Genomic DNA, 25,376 nt, shown 5'->3' with positions numbered 1-25,376 from the left:
TCAATTAAAATACATTGTTTGTTGCAACATGAAGACAATCGGGACACATGAAACAATTTTCAAAGCACGCTCTCCAAGTTATGATTCTTGTTTTCTCAGCTGTAGCCGCTCACAACTGCGATTATTGTTTCTTTTTTTTTTTGTTCAGGATTTCTCAGCAGGTGGTTCTTCCTTTAACCGAACTGTTTGTACAGCTGAATCACAAAGATATGTTAAAAAACTACCTTTAGATCAGAATATTATTTCAGATGAAAATGACAAAAAAAGAGTCACTTCCAAGCATAATTGGCTTAAATAAAAAAGCAGAGTATGAAGTCACAGATAGTTTAATGCATTTTATTTTGTTTACTGCATAAACCAGATGAACATTTGCTGCCCTCTAGTGGTTAAACAATAAAAATTAATGCAAAACGCACATAAAAAGTACTGGGTTGTTGTTGCGTTTATTTAATGTACTTTAGCTCGTATACAACATTGACTGAATGTGTTTTCTTTATAATAAATAAGCTAATCTCTACATACCTAAGATGTTTTAAAAAAATTGAGCATTTGGGGTTGATCTCAGTACAAGTCTCGGAAATACCTCAACTTCCTGTTCAAGTAGACGAATGTCAGTTGTTAAAAAAAGGCTAAACATGAAAAAAAAAATAAGTAGAAGAAAAACATACAAAAGCAACAAATTTACACAAACACTGAAAAGGTGTGTAAAAACTAAACACATTTAGTTTTTTTTTCCTTTTTTAAATCTCAGAAGTCTAAAAGTAACTGAAAAACGTGTCCCATCATGCAGTTCTGTTGTTATTGTAGTGTCTCATAATGATTTCATTTTTTACGATTAAAAGTTCACCGAACCAACCTGACCCAGTGTGAGAAAAGAACCTTAAAGCACCGAAGCACAACCTGCTTGACAACAACAAAGTCATCAGCTGGGTTTCCATTGACTATGTAATTGTGCAATTTGACATTTTGAAAATCAATTTGCTTAACAGCAACACACAAATTTTGAAAAAGAAAACCTCTTTTTTTTTTTTTTTTTTTTTTTTTTTTGATCAAAGGTTTTGGCGTTAGGATGAAGTAGTTTTTCGGCCATATTGAAATTGGTTTATTTTTGCAAAACTGCAATGGAAGCACTTTTTGGGCATCACACAAGTCACATGATCAACAACCAGATGTTACCACTGCTTCAAACCACAAAGAAGACAGGAAGTAGTTGGAGGATGATGACGCGGCATGCAGGTTTGTTTTTTGTTTTTTTTAATGACTAGGGGAAAAATAAGTTTTTTAATGACTTTTCACATGAACAAACGTATCCAATTGGGTTTCTTATGTAAAGGAAACACCACAACTCGTGTTTTTCCGACGTTAGTGGAATATCGACAAAGTTTTGCGCACATTCGCAATGGAGACGCAGCTTCAGGCGTCTTTCAGGCCGCAAATATTTGAAACTCTACGTCAGAGTTCGCGATTCGTTAAAAAGACTCTAAAGGCCTGTTTCACATTTGGCAAAAACATCCTAATCGTCCCTTAGACTTTTAAGGAAACACACAAAGATTACGGAACACAACACTTTGACTTGACCTTTAAAAGAAATTTTTACTTTAAAAAGAAAAATCAATGTTGATGCTTGGATTGCTCTCATCACATAAAGCCAGGTTGGCTTTGATTGCTTTTTTCCTTACTAAATAAAACCATAAATCTGTAAGGAGGAGCATCTATCATCACCCAAAGCCAAGTCACAAACCAAATATGTTGGTTGAAGCTAACCATTAGCAGTTCTGCACAAAGCTTTGACTGTTGGCTGAACAGGCCGTCCTGCTCACACAATGCCCTTCCTTTCTTCCTCTCCTCTTAGCTCCGTTGCTATGACGCAAATAAAAGTGCACGAATCCCGTCTCGCATCAAACCAGGAGCACACGCAGGTCCGATCAGGTCAAAGTACCAGTGGGTGTTATTTATATAAAGTCTTCTATCTAATGTCTTTTACACAAAAGCTCACTGTACCGAGTTTCCAGGTATTGTCTTAGGAGTTGTTTGACACTTTGGAAACTCCTGAGCCAAACCTCCAAAGGCTCAGCGGCCCTCCTCTTTCCCCTTTGTCTTATCTAAACTCACTCTAGTTCGATTAATTTTCCTTAAAAATATCACTTAAGTGCATGATTCAGACGCTGCAATAACAACAACAAATTAAAAAACATCCAACGTAACAGCAGAGCAGAATATCTTGGTGTGTACTCTCAGGTCAGTTGTTGCTTTCAGTGCCAGTGGAAAATGTCAAAAACATTCTGAGGAGAAAAAATAAAAAAATAAAAAATCACTTCTAGATTAATCCATCTCATAAAATGTTTGTTTCAGGGAAGATTTTGCCGATGGTGCCGGTCTCTTGACGTTGTTTTACTGATCCGTCGCTGGAGTTTCCTCTGCAACAAGAGGAAACGACCCGTTGAGTGGTCACGTGGTTTAAAAGATAAATACATGCTACTTGTTGGATACGTGTTCATTTCAATAATTCAATTCAGGAAAAGAAGCTCGTATGACATTTTTATAGAAATGCAGACACTTATTGTGAAACTGAACTGACTTAGACTATATAAGATACTTTTTCCCCTTCAATTTAACTTGTAAATGAATGAAAAAAATACAAATTATTTAACTTTTGAGCTGACTGACAAGAACATCAACTATCTTACCATTTAATTGGCCTTTTAGTGGAGTGGTGTTGCCATTGGATTCTGAAGCAGCTGCTTGATGTTCTACAACAAAAGCAAACGATCTAAACGAAACGTTTGACATTTCATAGACTGGGAAACCAAAAGGAAGTTCAGGTTTTGACTTACGCTCCGCCTTGGTATTCCTCCAGAAATCTGAAAAACAGATTAAAGAAAAACTAAATTGTATGTCTGAACATAAATGTATTTTTTAAGTTAACAGAGATTTTGAATCTAGAAGAGGTTGAAATTTGCTTTTGTCGTCCATTTACCTCTTTCCCAAGGCATGGAGGCTGCAGAGAGAAATCAAAAACAAGTTCATCTTTAGATATTTATGGCACATCAACTATGCATCTTAGTTTATATGAAGAACAAACAGATATATAATTGCACTTAGCTCAAAATTCATTTGTAAAAACTAGCAAATCAAATTTGTAATCAAAATGGTTTTAAAGGAATCTTACATTTATTGTAGAACCATTCTCCTGAGAAGAAGAAAATCAACAGCAAGATATAATTTTACACTTTGAAACAAAAACCAGGCATACAATGAAATTGTTTGTATTCACATAAATATATAAATAGATGAACTCTCATTACCTGTTTTCATTCTGTGGCCAATGGCCACCAGTATCACAAGAACCAGCAATATGACCAACACTGTGACTCCTGTGGAAATCCTTGGACCACTTTCAGCTGAGTTAAAACGACACATATGAAATATAGAAAAGGGACATTAAGCAGATTAAATTTGCTGTACGATAAAACCGTTTTCATGCATGTGTTCCTTGATAAACTCACTCAAAGAACCGATCAGTTCCCACCCTGATGCCACAATGATGATACTTGGTCTTATTAACTTCACCTGGTAGTGGTCATAATGTTATGCCTTATTGGTGTACACTTGCAGATTTAAATAAATTATTTCCTTCAGGGGGGTTTCTGAATGTTTCAAAGTGAAACTTTTCTGACCTCCTGTAGGAGCTGACTGTGCTACAGCACTAATGCTTTCAACAGTTACATTTCTGCTTCCAGAGAAATGGCCCAAGTTTGTGAAAATGTAACTTATTTGGATTTGTCGATTGGGACGGAGAGGACCGTGTGCTTCCCCTTTATAATGCCGCCCTGGGCTACTGCCCATTTAGGTCATATCCAATGGCTTGGCAAGAACAAAAGGTGTTTCAGCCTAAAACATACAACTAGAGGTACAGACTGGTGTCTTCCCACACCAATAGTTACATATGGAATTAGTTAATGAATTAACTAATGATAGGAAAACAGTGAATAAAGCTGCATAGGTCAATTCTTTATGGGGTCAACTCACCAGCCTTGAATGGGTTGGCGAAGGATTCGCTTGTCTCCTCACTGACTGGATTCTTCATTTTACATTTGAACTGTCTGACACCTGAACTGTCGTTCTGCAAGAAAAAGGCTACAGTTACCATCAAAGTGTGAAAAACAGGATTTGTTAAACTGCAAAATCATTTTTCAAAGAAGATTTTAGCTGATCTTTCAGCCTCTTATATATATAACGTATGAGACAGTTAATACCTTTACAATGAAAGTTTTGTCTGTGAAACCTGACAATTCAGTGTTGTCAGCCATCCATTTGTATTCTACTGGTCCTGCTCTGGTCGTGGTTCCGTCACAGAACATGGTACATTTGTTTTCACCTTTAAGGCAGGATGCAGCAATGGTAGGTACAGGAACTGCAGCTGGAGTTGGACAAAGATCAGATCCAATCAGGCTCCGTGTCTTTTAGTCTAAAACTAGTTCACAGTAAACAAGGGGATCGATTACCAAGTACATTGAGGTAAATCTTGAGGCCCACTGCAATGTCGTTTATCTGTATTGTGTACACGTTGGTGAAATCATAAGTCAGGTTTCTGATAGTGAATTCTCCAGTCTGGTTGTTCAACTTGCTCCGACCTACAAACAAAAATTACTTGAGAATATTATCTTTCACCTCACAAATAAAACAAAGTTGCAAGAAAAAGAACCCCACTGAGTCACTTACCTATAAATCTACCATAATACACGGTACCTACTGAGTCCAAGTCAACAGCCAGATCTTCACCAACTTTCCAGGTGATCCCTTTTGTCGCATCAGTCACAGACCCCTGTTTTGGTTTGAGTGTTACCTCGCCTCCCTCCTTTACAAAGATTGTTTCGTCTGTAGGAACTAAAAAAATAAAAACAGCAGTAATGTGAATTTATGTCAGTAATTTCATCTTAAAGCAAGAAAAAAACATTCAGTTCTTCCTTAGACTAATTTGGCCCTAATGGTCTCTTTAATTATGTGGAAGCAGTTTACTTACAAAATGTTCTAGGATTAGCAAAGATAGATTTTTTTTAGGCTATCTGAGCTTTACAGACAGCTCAGATGTAGGCCGGTTTTCTCCAACTCCAGCTTATTTGGGAATATTGTTCCCAACTTCTATGGTGACACTGGTTTGTTGTGCGAATCTCAAGGACCAACGAAATTTGAAGATCTACAGTTGCTGCCTCAGAATAGTAGGCATCTACTTTCTCTACTCTGCTGCTTGAACCTAAAATACAATTTTCTTAGACAAAACAAAACAAAAAAATAAAAACACAGGCTTTCTAACAGTACAAGATTTATTACCAAACTATTACTTTTGGTATTACTCCAAACACCTTAATTTGTCTATAAGCAAAGAAAATATTTCCGTTGCCTTCATTTAGACGTCTAAGCGGTCCTACTCAGCAATAGGTGTGGGAGGGTGGTGTGTTACTTTGTTTCACACCACCACAGGTAGATAAAACAAGCATCCACCTCCTTTAGTGTGGTTAGTGGGTTTCACACTAACTCACCCACTAACCCCCAAAACAACAGATTCATTTTCTTGTTTAGTTACATAACATGTAGGATGTAGATTAGTTGGAGTGTAAACACATTTTCCTTACCTGCCCCTATTTGTATTCATCTTGTCAGGATTGTTTGTTTAAAACATGATAGTTAGTTCTCACTAAAGATGAAGATTCATCAGACTCTCCCAGTTCAACCCCTGCTGGATCAGAACTCACTACCAGACGTTTTAGTAATCCAGGACTTATGTCAATTTCTATTAAGTGAAACGTTTCCCCTGCTACCTTCAATTGGAGGAAATTATACTGTATTTTGTATCATCTTCAGCATCATGCTTTTCTGATCTTATTTCTCATGTGACAAAGTGCTTTTCATTAGCCACGCAGCTTTTGGAAATCACCTTAAAAGCATTTATACAGGAAACTGTCCCTCTTTCCACCGCAGAAATCCCATTTTCCACTCAAATCCTTCTTCCTCTCCTGCACTGCATCACATGTCTACATGTTCTTCGTGTGTTTTACGACTTTCATTGCGCTGTAGCTGTAATATTCCCTTTTTAAACAGACAAAATTGATTCATATCATAAAGGGAAACCCCCCCCACATGGATCAACCTGTGAGCGTCAGTCTTCAAGCTACAATAGCTGGGTGGGGCCAGGCAGTTTTAAACTGCACACACACTCACTAAAAAGACCCAGAATAAAGTTTATTAGGTTACAGCTGATTCGGGTGGAGGATCCGGACTCACCCGAGGACACAGAGGCCGCCGCCAGAACAACAAGAAGCCATCCCGGGCCCGAAAGAGTTCTGATTGGAGACGAAGCGATCATGGCGTTGGTCCGAGAAGGTCGTCCAGCAGCGTTAAACTAAGATTAAAAGCATTTTAAAACCCCGAATTAAACAACGTAAAGCACGGTTTCAGTCAGAGGCGCAGTGTAAATGGCGCTTTCGAAAAGGCATCCGTAAAAGTGAAAGTATAAGTGGGATATGACACAGGCTCTAAGACTCCGCCTCCGAGACATATTTAAATTTATATTGGTCAATCTGACTCTTATTGTTTCATAACTTTTCATATTGTTTCTATATGGCGTTCACAGTATGGTCTCTAGAGTGTTTTATTAAAGTTCAGCCATATTTGTTGAATTTAAAGTTTATTCAAAGTCTGAAGCGGACGTTTGTCCGCCCCCCAGTGTCCAGAGTTTGGTACTGCAGTAGGTTCTGACTAAAATATAATCGAGCAGCTTTGCAATAACTTACGGCTAAAAAATGCAAATAAACAAATGTGTCGCGCATAAATACGTTAAGAAAAAAACCCGCAAATTATTTTAGCAATTCCCAAAATTTTACTAAATGTGGAGCTAATTTATTAACATGTATAATCCTTGCACAGCTAATATAAAATAGCTTAATAAATTTATATCTTTATATGTAACTTCCTGTGTAGGACGTTAGTTTGAATGATAATTTATTGCCAGATTGAATTATTTGGTTGTTTATTCAATAAAATAAAAATACAAAGTTTTATATTTATGTTTATTTCATGTATTTGTTACAAACGTACCTCAGTAATCAAACTTATAACAATCAATTAACTGATTATTAATTTATTGGGTTGTGCTGCTTTTGGTTCTCGATGAAGCACAACAAATATAAAATAAAGTATTTAGTTAACAAGAATTTAAATTTTTTTTTATTATTACTTATAGAAATACCAACAGCTAGAAATATCACTCATTTTTTATTATCTAAATGTTTACATATATATATATATAAAAAGCCATTTCTGTATTTGTTAAATAAATTAAATTGTGTTTTAAATCTTGCATTTACAATGTCATTAATATTTATTAGCAATTTGAAAACATAATGAAACACATCTTAAAACAGCCTTGGTTAAAATGTAATATACAATCTCACACCGTCTTGCTGCGTGTTACGTTCTGACACGTCATTGTAATCAAGTCATTTATATGCCGGCTCCCCAAGGTTTGATTCATTCAGAGTTTCCAGCTGCAGCCACAGGCCTCCCTCGGCGCGCAGGACGAGTTGGGGGAGACGCCGCACCTTCCCAGAGCCGCTTCCTGCTTCAGGGTCAACGCCCGGGGTCAAACGAAACCTCAGCAGGGTCAGCGCTACCACAACTCGGAGCTCAGCCATGGCAAATTTCTGTCCGATGCAGTTCCTGTGAGCAGACAACCAATTAAATTCACCACTGATACGTTCCAATAAATAAAATTCTTGTTTTCTTCAGGAGAAAACTGAACCTGGGACCGGAGGAGAAGGGGATGAAGCCATGAGAGGAGCGGCTCTGCACGCTGGTCGGCTCAAAGCGAAGAGGATCGAACTCCTTTAAAGCACATCAAAATGTGTCAAATTTTAACAAATTTAAAACTGTTTTTGAGGGGATATTTATTGACATTTTCTTACATGTGGGTTTGTCCAGACTTCGGGGTTGTGGTGTGTCCCGTAAAGACTGACCAAACAGATTACACCTTAGGAAAAAACAGATTTCAAGCCCCAGTTAGGACTGGCACAAGATAAATTTATCACAAGGAGGATGCTTCTGATACAGCCGAAAGTGAAATAAAGTAAGTAAAAGTAAAGTAAAATCCTGTATCTATCGTAAAATCTCCCAGAAGGCCAAGCTTCTCACCCTGTGGTACGATGAGATCTCCTGGCAACGCCACATCCTGGGTGTACTTCCTGGTTACAGCCTGGACAGGCGAGTGCAGCCTGAGGCTCTCTTTGATGCACATGGTAGTGAAAGGAAGGTTGGACAGGTCCTCCCTTCCAATTAAAAAGTGTGTCAGTGTAACAAACAGTTACAGCCTTCGGAAAAGTATTTTTAGCTTTTGAAATTTTTCACATTTCGTTACTTTACACCCATGAATTTCAGGGTGTTTTATTTTTGTTTTGTTTACTACACCTGCAAATCTTTGGGTTTGCACATCTAGTTACTAAAATAGCTCAGTCACAGTCAGGTTGGCTATGAGGCAAGTAAAATTTCAAGTCTGAACTTCGACTAGGCCATTCTACTGCATAAATATGTGTTTGTGTCATCACATTGTTGTTCTGCAGGAATGTAACTCTTGGGTCTGATTATCGGACAAAACGTTAAAACAAATCTTTTCTTTTCCACAGCGGAGTGAGTGAGTGAGTGTGTGTGTGTGTGTCTGTGTGTGTGTGCATCTTCTAACCACTGTATTTCATGTCCATCTCGTTCCTGCATCAGCTCCATCACTTCCTGCCTGCATTTCTCCTGATAGTGGGGATGGCGAGCTAAATTGTACAGAGTCCAGCAAATTGCGCTCGCTGTCGTATCATGTCCTGTGAGAAAAGTGAGACTGATTTTTGTTTTTATTTATCACAAGTCATATCTTCATTGCATGTTTTCCTAATATCATGCAGACTTATGCTCCAACTGGTTGCAAGGTATTTATTTATTTTTCTCCTCTTCTGTTTTCAGCATTGTCTGTTTCTCAACATTTAAGTATAATTTGATCCAAAATTCTTTTAAGGTAAGATCAGAGGTAAACGTAGAGATACAAGTGGTAGAAGAATTATCATCTTTATGGATAAGATACTTTAAATTGATCAGTTTAGTCTGTTTCGAGCTGTATAGTTGCAGTTCACATCTGTGGCGCCAGAGGGCGGTGTTTAGCCAAATCACCGTCTCACCTGCAAACATGAAAGTGTTGGCTTCCGCCTGAATTTCCTCATCTGTGAGTCCTTGTCCGTCTTCATCCTGTGTTAATAGAAATTGTTTTCATTTTTAGGAGTTTAATTTGCCATATTTCATTTTATAGTCCGTTCTGTGTTCACTTTTGACAGCAGAATCAGGTCCACGAAATCTTTCTTTCTCTCTTGCGCTGTAGTCATGCTGGTTAGTGTCTCCGTCTCCCTCTGCTGGTCAATGAGAGCACGGCGCTTCTGCACAATATCCCTGGTGAACCTGCAAGGTAAGCATGTTACAAAATATACAGAAATTATATAAATACGTTTATTTGTAAAGCTTGTGGAAATACACTGTGACGGAATTGTGTAAATAATATCTCCAGCTTTTATAATCAGACAGAAAAGTACATTGAAGCTGTCATCTGGTCTAATTTTCAGAATTTCCTACCTACTAGATGTTAAACTCGGCTGCATGAGGGACACTCTACCTGTGCACCACACTTAATGCTCGCTTGAATCTCTTTCCTTGCTCAGTTCTCCAGTAGATCCAGTCCCAGTGGTGCAAAATGCGAAGGCGGCGATCTATCACCAGGTCGCTGAGCTCCACGATGGCGGACACATATTCACTGGTGGACCTAAAAACAAAGATGTGAAATCCAGCAGAAATCCAGAACAGAGACAAGACATTTCGGGTGAAATGGTTAAGTCCTCACTCCTGACAGTTGCTCTGGTAGCTGAAGGCGCATTTTAATAAGCTGTCCAGGGTCATGAGAGTGACATGGCCAAACATCTCTATGTTGGTTGTTCCTCCTGCCACCAGGTGGTGCCATTTATTCTGGACATTAAATGAGAAGACATGGAAAAGGTCCTCTGAGTGTATTATTTTTTCAACAAATGCCCTTTTTAACCTGTCTACTCCAGGTAGTGATTAATTGATTACCAAATTATTTTACAATTAATCCGATTAATTCGATTAGTCGTTTCACCCCTAATATAAAGTTTTGTCTAAACGTATTAATGGTATTTTTTTTTTATTCTCCCATTGCATTAATCTTTCCTCCAGAGTCCATAACAGTTGCTTGCAAATGCATAATTACGCAGTTTTGATGATGCATTTAGGGACTGATTTCTATTTTCTACACTGAACAGTCGCCAACAGTGACGAGGATCCAAACAGTGAAGTTTTCCAAACAGCAAATGCATGTTTCTGAGTGTGTGCCTTACGTGCATGGTGTTAGTCGAAGAGTTAAACGTCAGGACGTAGTTTTTAAGGATGTCGAAATGAAAAGCCGGAGTCAGGAGTCGCCTCTTGCGAGACCACTCCTCTCCGTTACTAATCAACAAACTGTGACCTGTAAACGAGAAACCAGGTTAAGTTAATTTATACGCTGTAATTAAGAGATTTGGGAAAGAAAACACCATATTGACATTTATAGACTGTAGAGAAAAAAAACCACCTTTGGCAAAAACATGACTTAGGACATTATTTTAGAAAGGTGACAACATAAAAAAAAAAAAAAGCTTTGGGTGATGTTTAAGTAATTACATCATACTTAGATTTGTTAAGTTCATTTAAGTTACGCTCATTAAAATTACACAAGTGAATCTTAAACAGTTAATTTACAGAAATACTGTAAAAAGTATTTCTTCAGTAAGGAGCTCTAATTAGGTTTTACAGTGTACTCAGTTTTCTTCGTGTTAATGTCCGACTCACCCAGCCACGGTCGCAGATGCCCGTAGATAAACTCATCCTTCATCGTGATGTTGGCTTCAGGATGGACGGTATATGGAGTGAAAATATCAGTGTGATATTGTGAAATAATCTCTTGTATTTTGCGTCGTTTTTGTTCGTACCAGGCGCCATCAGCAGGGGCTTCACATAATCAGGATGAAAGACTCTGACCATGTGGTAGAAAGGCCCGAAGAACCAGGAGCAGGAGTGTTTGTAGGTCTGCACCAATTCATCCACCTGTTGGAGACCTTCCTCTGTACTCTGCATCTGAGATATTAATATGTTTATTTACTTTTTTTATTTTTTCTAAAGTAATGCTGTATGTCTGAGGGGTGGATTTTGAACCTTACCTGACCGAGGTGACCAATCAGCCATGAATGCGTCTGCGGCTTGTTGAAGCAGGACAACCTGTGAGTGTACCAGGCGTGACGAACCAGCAGCCTCACCGTCCAAACTCCGACCGCAGCCAGCAGCGCGGCCCCCATCAGCTGCAGGAGGAAACTGATCCCAGACCAGCTGAACAGCTGTGACAGGAGCCTGTGAAGGACAGCCATGGTGGGACACAGGAGCAGAAAACAACAAAACAAAACAAAAACAACACCAACTGGTGCTCAGATGTTCTGGTCCGACGGAGGCAGCGGACAGCCTGTTGATTTGGAAACATGCAGGAAATGAACTTCTTCCGCACAACGCTGTGCGTATTTCATAACAGTTGCCGGCATTGTTATGGCCCCACTTCCTTTTGTCTGTTAAGTGCGGTCACTTTCATCATGTTCACCACATGAGATTTCATGCTGATGTGAACTTAACTGCGAAAACATTAAACGTTAGTCGATTGGCCAACAAAAAGAGGTGCTAAACTGGGAAAAGGAGGAAAAATTGCACATCATTTTCTTCTTTTAAATAATCTAAGAGATTTGGGAGAATCTGTTTTAAGGTCACAATGTAAAGAAACCTATAGTTCATGAAGGACACAGCAAAAAAGACGGAAAGTACTGTAGTCCGATGAGTAATTCAATTAATTTGACCTATATTCAAAATGCTTTATGTGGTTGGAAACTGTCACAGAATGGGGGCACATGGTGGTGACACCATTATGCTGTGGGGATGCGTTTCGTCAGTAGGAACACAGAAGCTGTTTGGCGTCGATAAAAAATACGAATTAGTCTGAATACAGGGCAAGAAAATCAGCTTGAGGTTGCTGAAGATCTGAATGTGGTTGTAGTTTAAAATATGAAACTACTTCTTCAGTTCCGGGCTAAAACTCATACCCACATTCAACTTAATTTACTGGTTGTAAACTCCTTAAGCTACTTTTTGAGTGATAGTTGTCTAAAAATAAATAAAGGGGCAGAAAAATCACTCTTGGTCATCTGATACGTTTTTAGGCATACCTTGCTGTATTGATCTGTGTTTTACATTTTAAAATTCCCTAAAGTCTTTGTGTTGTTGGAGGCCATATCTACACTGACCTCACCTGGTCCGCAAACATCTCCCAACAGGTGGAGAAGGCAGCAAATACTTAACTTAAAAAAAACGGAAGCTACGTCAGGCTTGTCTCCTGCCTTTAAATATTAAAACTTGGAGGTTTAAAGCTTTAAATAAGTTGATTTTTAACAGTTTGAATTTCTGAGTTTTCCATTTCTCAGCCGAAATGTTATTTTTACGAGGCGCTCCTGAAGGCTTCACTGATTGCCGCCGGTTGCACCTGTGAGTCGCAGAATCTGTACGGTTCCCGAAAACTCATAGGTTGGAAAACATTTCTGTTTGGATTTTTTATGGTCTTTGTGAGAGAAAAAGAAACCCAAAAACGCAAAAACGGGTGACTGGGTTCAGAGTTTCCGGACGTAATGTTGACGTCTTCCACTTTCAGGTAAGTTTATACCGAGATGAAAATATTGCTGTGACGTGAAAAAACGCTAGAAAGCTGTTTTGTGTTTTTAGCTACGTGGCTACATGACGCACAAATACTAACAAAACCAACAAAATAAATATATGAATTAATTAAATATTATTTAAACATTGTATTTATTTCAACAACTTGTCTGCTTTGCAACTTATATTGTTCATTTTAATTTATTACCCTGACTTTTCATATTCATATTAAGTTGAATGTGTTTACGTTTCAGTCATTTGTATTTTTATGGACTGTTTTACGTAATTTAGGAACTAGTTTATACCAAGTTGAGTGTGTGTATATATATATATATATATATATATATATATATATATATATATATATGCCATTCGACTACATAAAGAAAGAGACAATCACTGACTCATTTCAGTATCTGATATTGGCAATAAGTAAAAAAATATTATTTTATTTTTTGCCATAAAGATGTGGTACTATATAAACATAAATAATCAAAATATGATACATTTTGATTTGAATATTTTAGGTCAAAGTTTCAAGAGATAAGATAATTATTATTTATTTAATTTTTTTTGTAAAATTTTTCAATGCCAAAATGACGAGTGATTTTCTTTAAAATATATAAATTATATCAAAGCATCAAATTTAAGACTTTCATTGTGTTGCAAAATAACCCTCCTTTTAGTATTTAACGTTTTATTTTCTCTGTCTTTATGTTGCAGACTTTAAACACAGGAAAATGGCGGAGGGGCAGGATAGTTCTGTCAAAAGGGGATTTGTAGAGCCTCCATGCACCCCTCAGTCGTCACATCACTGCAGCCTCACTCGCGCAGGTGAATCTCCTTTGCAGTTTCACCTGAAGAATCGTCACACAGAGCAGGATGAAGACGAGGACTCAAACGAATCGCCTTCATCCCGCTGCTTTGAGGAGCTGTTTTGCACCAGAGAGACCTCAATACCGCTGGCCCCCCTAGCCGGTGCTTTAATGGCCGCCTCGGGGCCGCCGGGTGACGTGGTGAAAGAAGGTTATCTGGGGAAGCTGGAGCGGAGTCACAGGAGATATTTTGTCCTGCGAACGGGAAGTCACACTGGTCTGAGCAGACTGGAGTGGTACAAGAACCAGGAGAATTTCACTGCAATGGAGAAGTCTGATGGGAAGGCGGTTCTGTTTGGAACCAGCAAGCAAGGGTTGGTGGGAATAACTCTATACCATTTTGCTAACAGGACAGCGCTATCACAGTGTAAAAAGCCATTATTGTTACAGGCTTAAAATTCTGTATTTGAACTTATTGCTGTCGGATTTGACTGAAACTAATCAAAATCTTCCCTCTCAGGGTCATTTACCTGCGTTGCTGTCTTGGTGTGAGTCGGAATGGCAGTTCCCGAAAAGGCCACACAGTGGCGCTGTATGACAAAGATCAGACTCTGGTGCTGGTGATGGAGGAGCAGCAGCAACAGGAAGATTGGTACCTGGCCATAAAGAGGCTGATGGAGGAAGAGCAGAGAGATGAGGAGCGTGAAGAAGGGTTTGATGAAGACGATGATGGGTATTGCACTCTGCCGCCTGCAGCGTTCTTCAAAGAGGTAGGATGGGATGTTTTACCTTGAACTGTCCAGGTGAAAGCAGGGATGCTGCAAAGTTTGGAAAAGTCTGGGTTTAATTATCCAGACTCCAGGTTTGGAAAATTAGACTAAGACTGAAAACAGACTTTCTGCACATGATGGAAAATAATAGAAATATCCTTTGTAGTTCCACAGTACAAGCAATTTAAAGATGAGTGAGAGCATGTGTATTTGCACAAAGTTAGACAAAATAAAAATAGCTGTGTTTCCATTGATCATATAATTGCACAATTTTGCATTTTGACAATAAATTTGCTAAGTGGAAATAAAAAAAAAAAAAAAAAAAAACTCAGTCAGTTTCTCAATAAAAAGTTTAGGCGCTAGGATACGGTAGTGTTTTTAAAATGTATTTATTCTATTTTTAAATTGAAATTAGTGTATTTTGCAAAGCTGCAATGGAAACACTTTCTGCATCACAACTGAAATCTATCAAAGGAACAGGAAATTTACATTTAATTTCAGAGAGATCCAAATCTTGGACTCTACGCCTAATTTTGCGAATCCAAACCCACATTGGTGACACATTTCTATAGCTATTCACTGAAGAGAGTTTCTTCTTCTACTCGTTCTCTTCGTCTATCGCTGCCTCATTTGGCTCTTGCTGCTTTCGTCTTCGTCTGAGGTTTGGCCCGTCATGGTGAAGCCCAGAGGCCTGGGCTCCTCCAAACCGTTCACAGGGGAGAACCGTCTCTGCCTCTCTGCATCAACACTCGTTCTGGTCCGGCTGGGGTCCAGTAATGACTTGCCATCAGTTACGATACCTTTGCTGAGTGTCCGCCGCTTTGGACACCTGGATGGCTTTTTCTTTTTGGAGCTGGGCAGGTCGGCGCCTCATGGCCCTGGAGAAATCTGGATGGAGGCTAGAGAAGAAGGTAATTGGGCACAACATTAAAAAGTTCTGCTTTAAATAAAACTTTTTGATTTTTGGTTTTTCTGATTGGTTTGTTCAGGAAACCCAGTTCTGGCCCAACACATCCACGAGTCTGTTCGGGAGACGGTGAGATCCCTACGAGCTCTTCCAGACTTCACCAGATCTCTGACATCCAGTCCCAATCAGCAACCAGCCCTTCTGGCCTCAAAACGCTGCCGACCCAAACAGAGAGACAAGTCGGCTAATGTGAGAACTCTTACACCTCGGGTTCTAAATCCCAGAACCTCTGAGAGCCAAACTAGTCCTGCACAGCGTCACAGAAGAGCTCAAAAACCAGAAGACACAAAGTCTGAGTCCTCTCTGAGCTTCACCTCACATCTGAGCCCTGCTAGATGCCAGCAGAGCCCTGCGCCGGAAACCAAAAGCTGCACAATGCAGAGCTGGGAGTCGGCTGAGAAGGAAGAAGGGCTCGGATACATGATGATGTCCCCGACTGTCAGCCACAGCTTGTCTGAGTTACCTCACGATGATTATGTTGTCATGGAGAGTCCACAAAAACTCAACCGGCCAGGATACTGCTCCTCTTCATCATCCTCCTCCCTTCAGACGTCATTCAGCAGGTGAGTTAATTAGGAAGCCTCAGTAAATATAAGTTTCTTTATTTTGAAATGGTCACATATCAGTGTAATCTATGAGGAATTATTAGGGACAAAATAAGAAAAAAACCCCACTTATTTACAAGAGTGAAGTCATAATATTGTGAAAATAATGTATCAGAAAAAATATGTATTACGAGAATAGAGTCAATAATGTGATAAAAAGGTTGTAATTAGAAAAACAGTCTAAATATTCCCAGGATAATTTTAATATGAGTAGAAAATCATAATAATAAAAGAGGTAAGTCCTTGTATGTGAAAAAAGTCAGAAAGATACCAGGAAAAGTTTAAATAAGAGAAAGTCGTAATAATTGTAGAGAGGAAAAAAAGTAATAATGGCGGAAAATGTTGTAATAATGACACAATAATCATAATACAAGTCATAGGACAAAGTCATAGATGAAGAAAAAATTCATGACGTGTAAAATGTTGAAGTAATGTGGAACAACAATATAATGCGAGACCTCTGTAAACTTCATCAGACTGAAAAGCTGCTCCGGTTGTTTCTCTGAAGGCCTCATGCAGGTTTCTATTTTTACCGTTAAACTTAGCAGGGTATCCAATTTTTTTTACATAACCGTTCCTTGCCATTACTCACAAGTAGGAACAATTTGACAAATACAAACCTTACATGCTTCGATTAAATAACTTAATCATGTTTTTGATCATTTTTAATTTAAGGTTTTAACTCCATCTTTGTCCTCACAGCTCCACATATGATGGCTTCTCTCCTCTGCATCCTTCACGCCTTCAGAACAGTGACATCAGTCAGCCATGCTGCCCGGGGACTCCTGAAAACGTCCCGTTGCCAATAGAAACCAGCTTTTCTGCCCAGCCACAGCAGGATCAGGACTTTGATCGGTCTTTGCTGATTCCTCCATTTCTGTTGAGTGGATCAGGAATGAAAAAGCCTCCACCGTCCAGTCCAAACGTTGATACACGCCAGTTCAGTCGCCCTCAACCTGAAAAGGAGCGGGTCAGAAAAAACTGGCTGCCATCATGTTTTCTTTCCTGCTTTCAAACTGGGAAGAGATCTTGAGTGTTGGAGTAATTATGTTTCTATCTATAACTACAAGTGTTTAGTAGTTAAATTGTAGTAAATGTTGGGGTTAGATGCTCTGTAAAGTGTTGGTCCACTAAAACGGGGTCCGTTTTCACCACCTACAAGAGGAAAGTGAGGATGTGGCTGTAATGGTTTAAAAGAATGATGTGCATCTGGTGTTTCTGCACTTTAACACTTGTACAGTGCACAAATGTTTTGAGAATCACATGCTCAAAGATGATTGGGGTTTAGAGATCGTTGCATACTTATTTTGTTTCAGTGCTATTAAGGAGAAAAAAAATAAAGTTGCCTTTTTGACTGTTCTAAATGTCTTGGGATGACTTTTTTTTCATAATTTGATTCTTAATTGTCTTTGTCATTAATAGTGTGGCGTTAAAGACATAAACTAAGGAATAGATCAGTAAAATTTCTATAAATTTGTTGTTTTTTTTTTAATGCAAGTACAATTGTAGTTGTTGGGTCCTCAAAAGAGAACTGATTATGAATCTAGCTGCATCATTCTGAGTATGCACTGAGTTCACACCTCTGGTTCTTTTTAAAGCGTTTCTTGGTTCCTTCTCGGAAAAGCTGCAAGATGTTAGTGGGTTTTTTTTTTGGGGGGGGGGGGGGGTGGTTAGTTGTGTTGGCACGCTTTGTGACCTTTAACCAGTTCTGTTTTAAATGTTTACCACACAATGAATACAATCAAAATTGTGCTCATGTAGGGCTTCAACAAATTTTAATCAAGTAAAAGGAAAACATAAAGTCGTCACTGAAGTACTGAGAAACTGTAAAGTTATGCAAAACTTTCTTTATAGATATAAATGAAAAACAAAATGCATGATTGAATAACTTTCAGGGATAGATAAAAAAAAAATCAAGATGCAAATATACTGTATATTAGAACAGGGTGAAGTATTTACAGTGCCAATTAGCACAACAAGGTCAAACCGTAAATAACATTACAATAATTATGTTTGTGCATAAAGAGTCTCAGTCTAAGTGTAGGTCTGTATCACATGCATTTTTGTTCTTCATTCAGGAAAGTTGCTCTGGGTGGAAAATCCAGAACTTTCACTCAAGTAGAAATATTATTAGTTAAGTAAAAGTACAGCGTAGAGAGACTACTACTAAAAATATTTCTTTCCAAAAAGGCTTAATGTCACTGTACCTCTGAATAAAACCAACCAATCACTGTTATTCAAGCTACTGATGCGGTGTGCGGTCTTAGATATTTCTTAATATGGTATTTAATTTAAAGCCTCAGATATTGATAGGTTAGTGAGAAAACCCCTCCTTCAGTTTTTTGTGTATTAAAGGAGATCTAAACACCGAGGGGAACTAAACTTTGGGGTAACTTCGCCAAACTTCACTTTGCATCTTTTCTCATTTTGGTTCCTGCTCAGCTGTTAACATCGATTTTATTCTCCAAAGTGGTAAGTAGAAATAATTAACATTTTCCCAAAATTAGAAATGAAAGTCAATTATCATCCATTTGTGATTATTCCCGTTTAAACTCCCATGATTCTGTTTTACAGATAAGTCCAGTTGGAGAGACCCTGTTTACCACTTCTGAGTCTATCAAAGAGGAAAAAAGAGCAGTAAGTAACTTAAATGTAAATTATTCACATCACAAAGATGTTTCTACTGAAACGATCTAAAAATGTTACTTTAAAAATTTCTTAGCATTTTGATTAGCTAAAAGAACAAACTTGCATTCACTCTTTATGTAAATCTCAACATTAAAAGCAGAAGGAATGAATCTGCAGGTTGTCAATTCATCTAGTGACAAAACAGAGGAACAAACAGAACAAACTATGGAGCTCATGTGTTTTATTATAAAGAAAGTTTTGAGTTTATGTGCAATTATTTTCATTACATCCTTTAGTTCTTTCCACACCTTCTTCTGTTTAATAGAAGTGGAAGAACTTAAACGCAATCTGTTTGAAACCAACATTAAATATAATGTTTCTGTTCTTCTTTCAGTAACGATGCGCATCCTTCCTGTTTGCCTGCTTGTCTGTTTGCTGATGGTCCTGGTCATCGCCACCAAGAAAGGTCGCACCTCCAAGACAAATCGCAACCCCAGTCCAGATCACGTCTCCCGTACAACTAAACGTTACCAGAACTTTCTAAACCAGCATGTTATTGAAGCTATGGATGAAGACAGCTGCACAACAGTGATTGCAAAGAGAAACATAACAGGTAAAGGCAACGATAAGGCAATGAACACATTCATACTAGCTAATGAAACAATAGTCAAAGCCATTTGTAAGGATAAATCTGGTAAAATACGAACTGATAGAAGATTTTACCTTATTCTGTGTGAGCGCACAGGTGACGGCAACTACACGGGCAAAAGAAGTGACCTGAATCTTGAAGTACAATGTGAAAATGATGGTTCAGAATATTTACCTGTGCATTTCTACCAGCAGTTCAAAACGGACAAAGGATAATTTCTCTCTGCAGCTTCAAACATCTTCAGCTCAACAGTCAGAAAACAAATCTTAATAATCAAGCATAAAGCTTTTTTTTCTTCTTTCTCTAGTTTCATTCATTTCACATGACTGTTTTTCTTTAGCATTGTACTCATTTCTGTTTCATTGCATTAAAAGCATAATCATACTGCGCAGTAGTAGCTTTTCAACATATATTGTTCAATAAATAAAGGATTTAAAACTGAACTTGTGTTTTATTGTGCTTATATTGAAATCAGATCTTTCAACGATGGTTGATGGTTTATTTTGCATGTGCTGCTGTTTGATCTCAACTTCAAAATCTTGCATCCACATTTACAGAGTAGCTGTTTTTGCAGCGTCGTGGTTATCTAGGCTGCTCCACTTCCTCTCTGTGCAGCATGAAGTTAGTGAGACTCAATATTCTAGTGTCATTTTCTGATCTTTGTGGTTTGATCTGAACTTGACTGCAGTCATTTGTCACCACAGATAATGGAGGAGCTTTATGGGGCTAATGGGCTGAAACTATGCTTTCAATGCAGCAGTTGCTCATTGATTTTTTGATTTATGGATGTTTGGTTTGGTAAACAATGGAATCGCCCTGTTGATTAATACAAGTGTAACACAAATTATTACCCTTTAAGCATTCGTGCAACTGCAGGTTTATTCTTTTTGTGCAGAAACAGACAAATGTATCATATTTTCACAAAATTAGAATAGAAATAAGCTCCGTGTTTCAACAGTGTAGCTGCAGTCTTGACAGGTAGGTCATCAGGAAGCAGATTGAATGTAATCAAACCTTTATTAAGAAACTCATTGACAAATTATCCAAACAGAATCAGTTCATCAGAGTGAAAAATGAACCAGCAGTAGGTAATAATCTGAATAAAACATAGAGGGAAGAGTGAAAACTGATAAGTAACAAGTGAGAGGAAACAGGAAGTAGAAAAAATAAAATGTTCCTTAAATAGAATTTAACTATTAGAATGATTATGTATTGATGGAACAAGAGTGAAGAGCAAAACAGGAAGTAAATTAGTTTACCAAAAGAAGCAGACTGCCAAAATAAAACATTTACTGAGATCTACAGTTCTGTGAAATGGTAACAGAAGATGAGAAATACAATCAGAATTTTAACCAGTTAATGACACAAAAAGTACAAAATAATTTATAATCATCGTGACAACTGCTGGTAATTTGTTTAGGAAGGGGAATAATGAGAGTTTTCTTCAGCGGTATAAAAATGGTAAATGTTTGTAGTCAGTCAACATTCTCAGAAAGCTGCTTAAATGATAGTGAATATTTCTTTTTACCTGCAAGGTTGAACACAAATGTTTTGTGATGTTTTATGCTGCATTTGCATTAGAAAACTGACCGTGTGATTTTATCGTGTCTCAATAAACACAATCAGAGATGACGTGCAGGAAGGAAAATAATTCAATCAGACTCCATTTGAAGGTTTCAGAAGGCAGTATTTTTTCTGAATATCTTCAGGATTCATTTATATTTTACTATTTGATTTTTTAAAAATATATTTTATTAAAACCTAACTTATTTGGTACAATATTGCTAAAGGTCAGAGGTCAACACCTCAGCTACAACTGGATATTTTCCCAGCTTCCATACTGCTAATATGGAAGCTGGGAAAATAATTAATTCTGTCATATTTTGTTGTTTTTCATTTAGCTGAAGGTATTTCAACTTTTTATTCTTGTACAACAGTATAAAACCTCTTCAAACAACCATTTCTTGTTTAATTCTTTATCTCAGTTCACAGTCAGATCAGTTCCTCATTTTTACATCCGTTTGAGCTGCGACAGTTTTATCTTTGATAGACAGCAATTGATCAGCACATTATTTATTGATTAATCATTGTCTGCATGCTGCATTATGAAAGCTTCAAATAACTAATCAGTTAGTCTCAGTGAATTATCTATTTATGGTGCTTTGGGTAGAATGAGAGTTATTTCTTTATTTGGTATAATTCTGAAAGTACTAGACGGGGATAGGTTAGTCAGAAAGCCCCTCCTTTAGTTTCTTGCACACTGAACAACATATAAGGTGGAAAAGGTGGAAGTAAATTAATTTCGACGGGTTTCGTTGAACTTCACTGAGAAAGAACGTTTCTATAATCTGGCCTGCATCCCTGGAAGCTTCTTGCTGAACCAACCAAGGTAAGAGATCACCTGAAAAGTGAAGTTATTCGATTTCTACTAATGTTTGGTAATGCTTGTTTTTGTGGACTATGTCACTCCTCTTTAGAATGACGGGTTTATTTAATTAGGCTATTTTTGTCCGATATTAAAATTTCTATGACAAATTAAAACATTAATGAGAAACAGAAGAAACATGTAATTTCTTGACAGCACTGGTACTGAATGAGACAACGATCGGTTAAGAGACCTCTTCAGGGTGACACTTTCTCTGATAATAACAGTTTATATTGCTAATTGTCAGTAGAAAGGGACATTAAAGTATCTGCATGTACAGACACACATGAATCAATGTCTTTGCTATTAAAATTCACTCTGACTTGATGTTTTTTCAGAAAAGATCAACAGAAATAAACCCTGTTGTCCCAACCAACAAGTTGACCAATCAAGTACCGAAGGTGAAGCTTTTCCATCCGTTGAGTAAGTCAGAGGTTCTTATTGTTGCAACCTTTTCAATTAATACTCGTTTTTAAGAGCATTTTATCTCGTTGTTTATAAAACAGTTCAGACTTTAACCCTGCAGTGAAGCACAAAACCTGTAGACTTTTAATGGGTTCTAACTTTGTTTAAGGTACTTAAACAAATCCAATCCATTACTGCATGTTGGAACTTAGATGGTATATTTTCAGTAAATTTCAAACGTAGAAGATAACACCTCTATTTTTATGAAATGATCCTACATTTTGTTCCAAAGCCTCTGTTGGGTTTATTTTGGTTCCCAACCTGCAAAGAATCAACCAGAGACATAAATTACTTTTCTGCAAAAGAGAGGAGCAGAGCCAGAGTGGAGAACCGCCGTCAAACACTGTCTGGGGTCGACTCCTCCTCCTTAGTCCACAACTGTCTTTTATTACGATTAAAAGAAAAGAGGTTGGGCTTTTTCACACAAACAATTGATCCAAGACCCTTACCATAAGATGTTCTGGAACCTTCTGTGGACCTGCCCTTACAAGGACACAAGGCCGACCATTTTAAATCAGTTCCACAGGAAGCTGATAACACAGACAGCTAATGATCAACGCAGCTGGTAACACAAGCATGTGTAAACGTTTCTAATCCCCAAGAAAACATGTAAAAACTGTTAATAGTGCACCACAAAAGAAAGGAGGGAAGTAACCAACACACAGAATAATAATATGAAAACATAACCTTTCAAATAAACTCCTAAGTAAATGAACTTGGATAATAATCCTAACAGCCTCTATAAGACAATCTTTTCTTTTTCCTTTCCAGAGGTAACCATGAAGATCCAGGTGGCCGTCTTTCTGCTGGTGCTGCTGTCTGGAGTTGAGCTCTTAGAATATCTGAGTTTCTTTGATAAACATGTTGTTCAGGAAATGGATCCAAAAGATTGCAAACGGAAAATGAAAAGGATTAATTATAATCTGTCGAGATGCAAAGAAATAAATACGTTCCTCTTTGATCCTACAAATCAGCTAAGTAGCATTTGTTCGTCAGGTCAGTCGGAAGTAACGGTAACCGTTAATGAAATGGTCAACTGTATACATGACAAAATAAGCGAATATCCCAATTGTGTCTACAATGGTCAATATGATTATGACAAAAACTTTAAAATTACATGTGAACGTGGGAGGCCTGTTCACCTAGAGAGGGCACCCAGAAGAAATAATGGTGGCTGACATTTTTTTTTTTTTGTTTTTTTGTTGTTTTACCAACAACCTCCAATATCTTCTAAAACATAAAAAGTTCAGGCCAATTTCTTTATTGAAACCTGTGTTTCCATTTCGTACACCTTACCCATTTACAACAGCATGAGAAACCACAATTGCTTGACGTGTTTCCTTCATTGTACAAACAGCAGATTCCTCTGCTGGATGCTATGTTGTCATAACATGTATGTCAACTGTGTTACTCAAATGTTCAGAGCATTTTCTGTTTTCATGCAGTGAAATATTTTCAAATAAATATCAATTATTCTGCTGATGAGTTGTTTTTTCATAAACAGCAGAGGGCGTTGTTGCTCAATCTGAAGCCATCTTTAACTTCAAATAAGAATTCAAAAAATTTGTAGACTGATTTACATGGATAATAATACTAACTATTGGTTTGATAATTCTCACTTCTACATGTTTAAATTGAAATAAATTATTTGTAATTCCTAAATAAAATCTCATCACCTCAGATGTTTTCTGCCACAAGTTCCTCTCCTGAATAAAGTCCATTTAGTTCTCCAAACACACCTAAATGCTAAATATTATATATAAATATGAATAAATGACATTAATGTTGCCCCTTTGTTTGTTCATAATCACATTCCCAGGACCAGTGTTTCTTATTTATGTATTTATTTAGGACGTTTTTTTGCATTTTGAGATGCTTGAAATTGCATTGGGATATATAAATGAAATGTTATAAATTTCACTTAAAAATCTAATTGGTCAGAATTAATTAAAATGTTCTTTGGCCTAGTCAAAGCTTCCTGTCTCTTGCCGTCTGTCTGGAAAGAAAAACATTGAAGTCTCAAAGCATCATGACCAACATCTGCAGCTAGTAGCAAATGGTCCATTTACAAACGATAAAGCAGAGAATTGGTGGACTAGTTTTAAAAGAATTATCTGACCATAAACTGTCACATCTTCTTAGAGTCTGGAGATAATTTGCATCGGCACACACGCAGAACAGTTTATGCAAATAATAGACAGTCAGATAAAACAAATTGTGAAGGAGTTTTTGTGCTTGTTGTGATGTAAAGCACTTTGAAATGCCTTGCTGCTGAAATGTGCTTTACAAATAAAATTTGATTTGATTTGATTTTGATTAGACCAGTTAAATGATCTATGAATATTGCAAAGTTTTTTGTTTTTTTTCTGTAGAAGTGTTACATAACAAAATTTACCAAACGGCCTCTTCTAAGTAAGCAAACTGAATATGCAGTGAAAAACTAGTGACAGAGGAAAATAGCTTCCTTACTAACACTGTGGTCCAGATTCTGTTAAGGTGCTTTAAAGCATTCAGCCATCAGACAGAGTCAAATTGTAAAAATATGAAAATTATAAAAAGTTTTTTTCTTCTTCATCAGGAAATGATGATGATGAGGAACGTGCTTCTTCGTTTGCCATTTGTTCTGCTCTGCATGGCTGCTGTGTTTGAGGAGATCAACGGAGGCCCAACCTATGAAGACTTCAAAAATAATCACATCGAGGGAAACGAGGGTTTACCTGGCAACACGTACGATGAAAAATGTACAACGGGGATTAAAAGTCGTGGCATATTCATAAAACATAACAAACAAACATGTAAGCCGATCAATACATTCATAATTGGTAGCGAACAATCAATCAAAGGTATTTGTCAATCAAAAGATACGTATACTGATCCGAATAATCAGAAAAAAAAATCCACATGCAGTAGTGAGGAGTTTGACATTATTAAATGTGAGGAAAACCAGGGGAGAGGAAAAGGCTGTCAATATAAAGGTACTCTTCAGAAAAACCATGTTGCTGTTGCATGTGAAAATGGTTCAGATACTGCTAAATTACTACTTGATTTTTAAAACATATTTTATAAAAACCAAACTTATTTGTTACACTATTGCCAAAGGTCAGAGGTCAACACCTCAGTTACAACTGGATATCCCAGCTTCCATATTAGAAGTGGGAGGTGATAAAGTTTCTCCAGGATTGCTCCTGAACTACGGCTAAATGTTGTTTTTCATTTAGCTGAAGGTATTTCAACTT

At 37.5% G+C, this 25,376-nt stretch overlaps 3 protein-coding genes and 2 long non-coding RNA genes across 7 annotated transcripts; 3 read left to right on the top strand and 2 right to left on the bottom strand.

The window, feature by feature from the left end:
* Positions 1–322: 322 nt before the first annotated feature.
* On the bottom strand, positions 323–6,520 carry LOC122827144. 2 transcript variants are annotated; one of them, XM_044109744.1, is made up of 11 exons: positions 6,283–6,520; positions 4,723–4,887; positions 4,506–4,634; positions 4,257–4,420; positions 4,030–4,123; positions 3,306–3,401; positions 3,170–3,190; positions 2,978–2,998; positions 2,835–2,861; positions 2,688–2,750; positions 323–2,417 (listed from the first exon to the last, which is right to left on the bottom strand). In XM_044109744.1, exons 1-11 carry the CDS (start codon positions 6,362–6,364, stop codon positions 2,392–2,394), a joined length of 888 nt encoding a protein of 295 aa, XP_043965679.1. In that variant the 5' UTR covers positions 6,365–6,520; the 3' UTR covers positions 323–2,391. The 2 variants fall into 2 exon arrangements, with proteins under 2 accessions (XP_043965679.1, XP_043965680.1); XM_044109745.1 differs by having other exon boundaries at positions 4,723–4,878.
* Positions 6,521–7,053: 533 nt separating this feature from the next.
* LOC122827444 (cytochrome P450 4F3) lies at positions 7,054–12,338 on the bottom strand. The gene is made up of 13 exons (XM_044110419.1): positions 11,292–12,338; positions 11,064–11,208; positions 10,924–10,977; positions 10,434–10,561; positions 9,923–10,044; positions 9,698–9,844; positions 9,357–9,486; positions 9,213–9,279; positions 8,732–8,861; positions 8,188–8,321; positions 7,962–8,026; positions 7,799–7,881; positions 7,054–7,716 (listed from the first exon to the last, which is right to left on the bottom strand). The coding sequence occupies exons 1-13, from the start codon at positions 11,493–11,495 to the stop codon at positions 7,497–7,499; spliced, it is 1,629 nt and encodes a 542-aa protein (XP_043966354.1). The 5' UTR covers positions 11,496–12,338; the 3' UTR covers positions 7,054–7,496.
* LOC122827445 lies at positions 8,893–11,387 on the top strand. Of its 2 annotated transcripts, none has more exons than XR_006370067.1 (5): positions 8,893–9,256; positions 9,410–9,493; positions 9,744–9,901; positions 11,067–11,154; positions 11,254–11,328. It is a non-coding gene; the product is annotated as an uncharacterized LOC122827445 (long non-coding RNA). The 2 variants fall into 2 exon arrangements; XR_006370066.1 differs by having other exon boundaries at positions 8,894–9,256; positions 11,067–11,158; positions 11,254–11,387.
* Positions 12,339–12,629: 291 nt separating the features above from the next.
* LOC122827443 (insulin receptor substrate 2-B-like) lies at positions 12,630–17,332 on the top strand. The gene is made up of 6 exons (XM_044110418.1): positions 12,630–12,814; positions 13,540–14,005; positions 14,152–14,401; positions 15,063–15,312; positions 15,391–15,931; positions 16,676–17,332. Exons 2-6 carry the CDS (start codon positions 13,557–13,559, stop codon positions 17,004–17,006), a joined length of 1,821 nt encoding a protein of 606 aa, XP_043966353.1. The 5' UTR covers positions 12,630–12,814; positions 13,540–13,556; the 3' UTR covers positions 17,007–17,332.
* A 4,231-nt stretch (positions 17,333–21,563) lies between these two features.
* LOC122827442 lies at positions 21,564–23,618 on the top strand. Its single transcript, XR_006370065.1, has 3 exons — positions 21,564–21,639; positions 22,014–22,098; positions 22,912–23,618. It is a non-coding gene; the product is annotated as an uncharacterized LOC122827442 (long non-coding RNA).
* The last annotated feature ends 1,758 nt before the right edge of the window (positions 23,619–25,376 follow it).

The sequence above is a fragment of the Gambusia affinis genome, linkage group LG24 (genome assembly GCF_019740435.1).
Source record: "Gambusia affinis linkage group LG24, SWU_Gaff_1.0, whole genome shotgun sequence".
NCBI classification, from domain to species: Eukaryota; Metazoa; Chordata; class Actinopteri; order Cyprinodontiformes; family Poeciliidae; genus Gambusia; species Gambusia affinis.
Note: the sequence above shows the minus strand (reverse complement) of the source record. Positions and strands in the feature narration are given on the sequence as shown.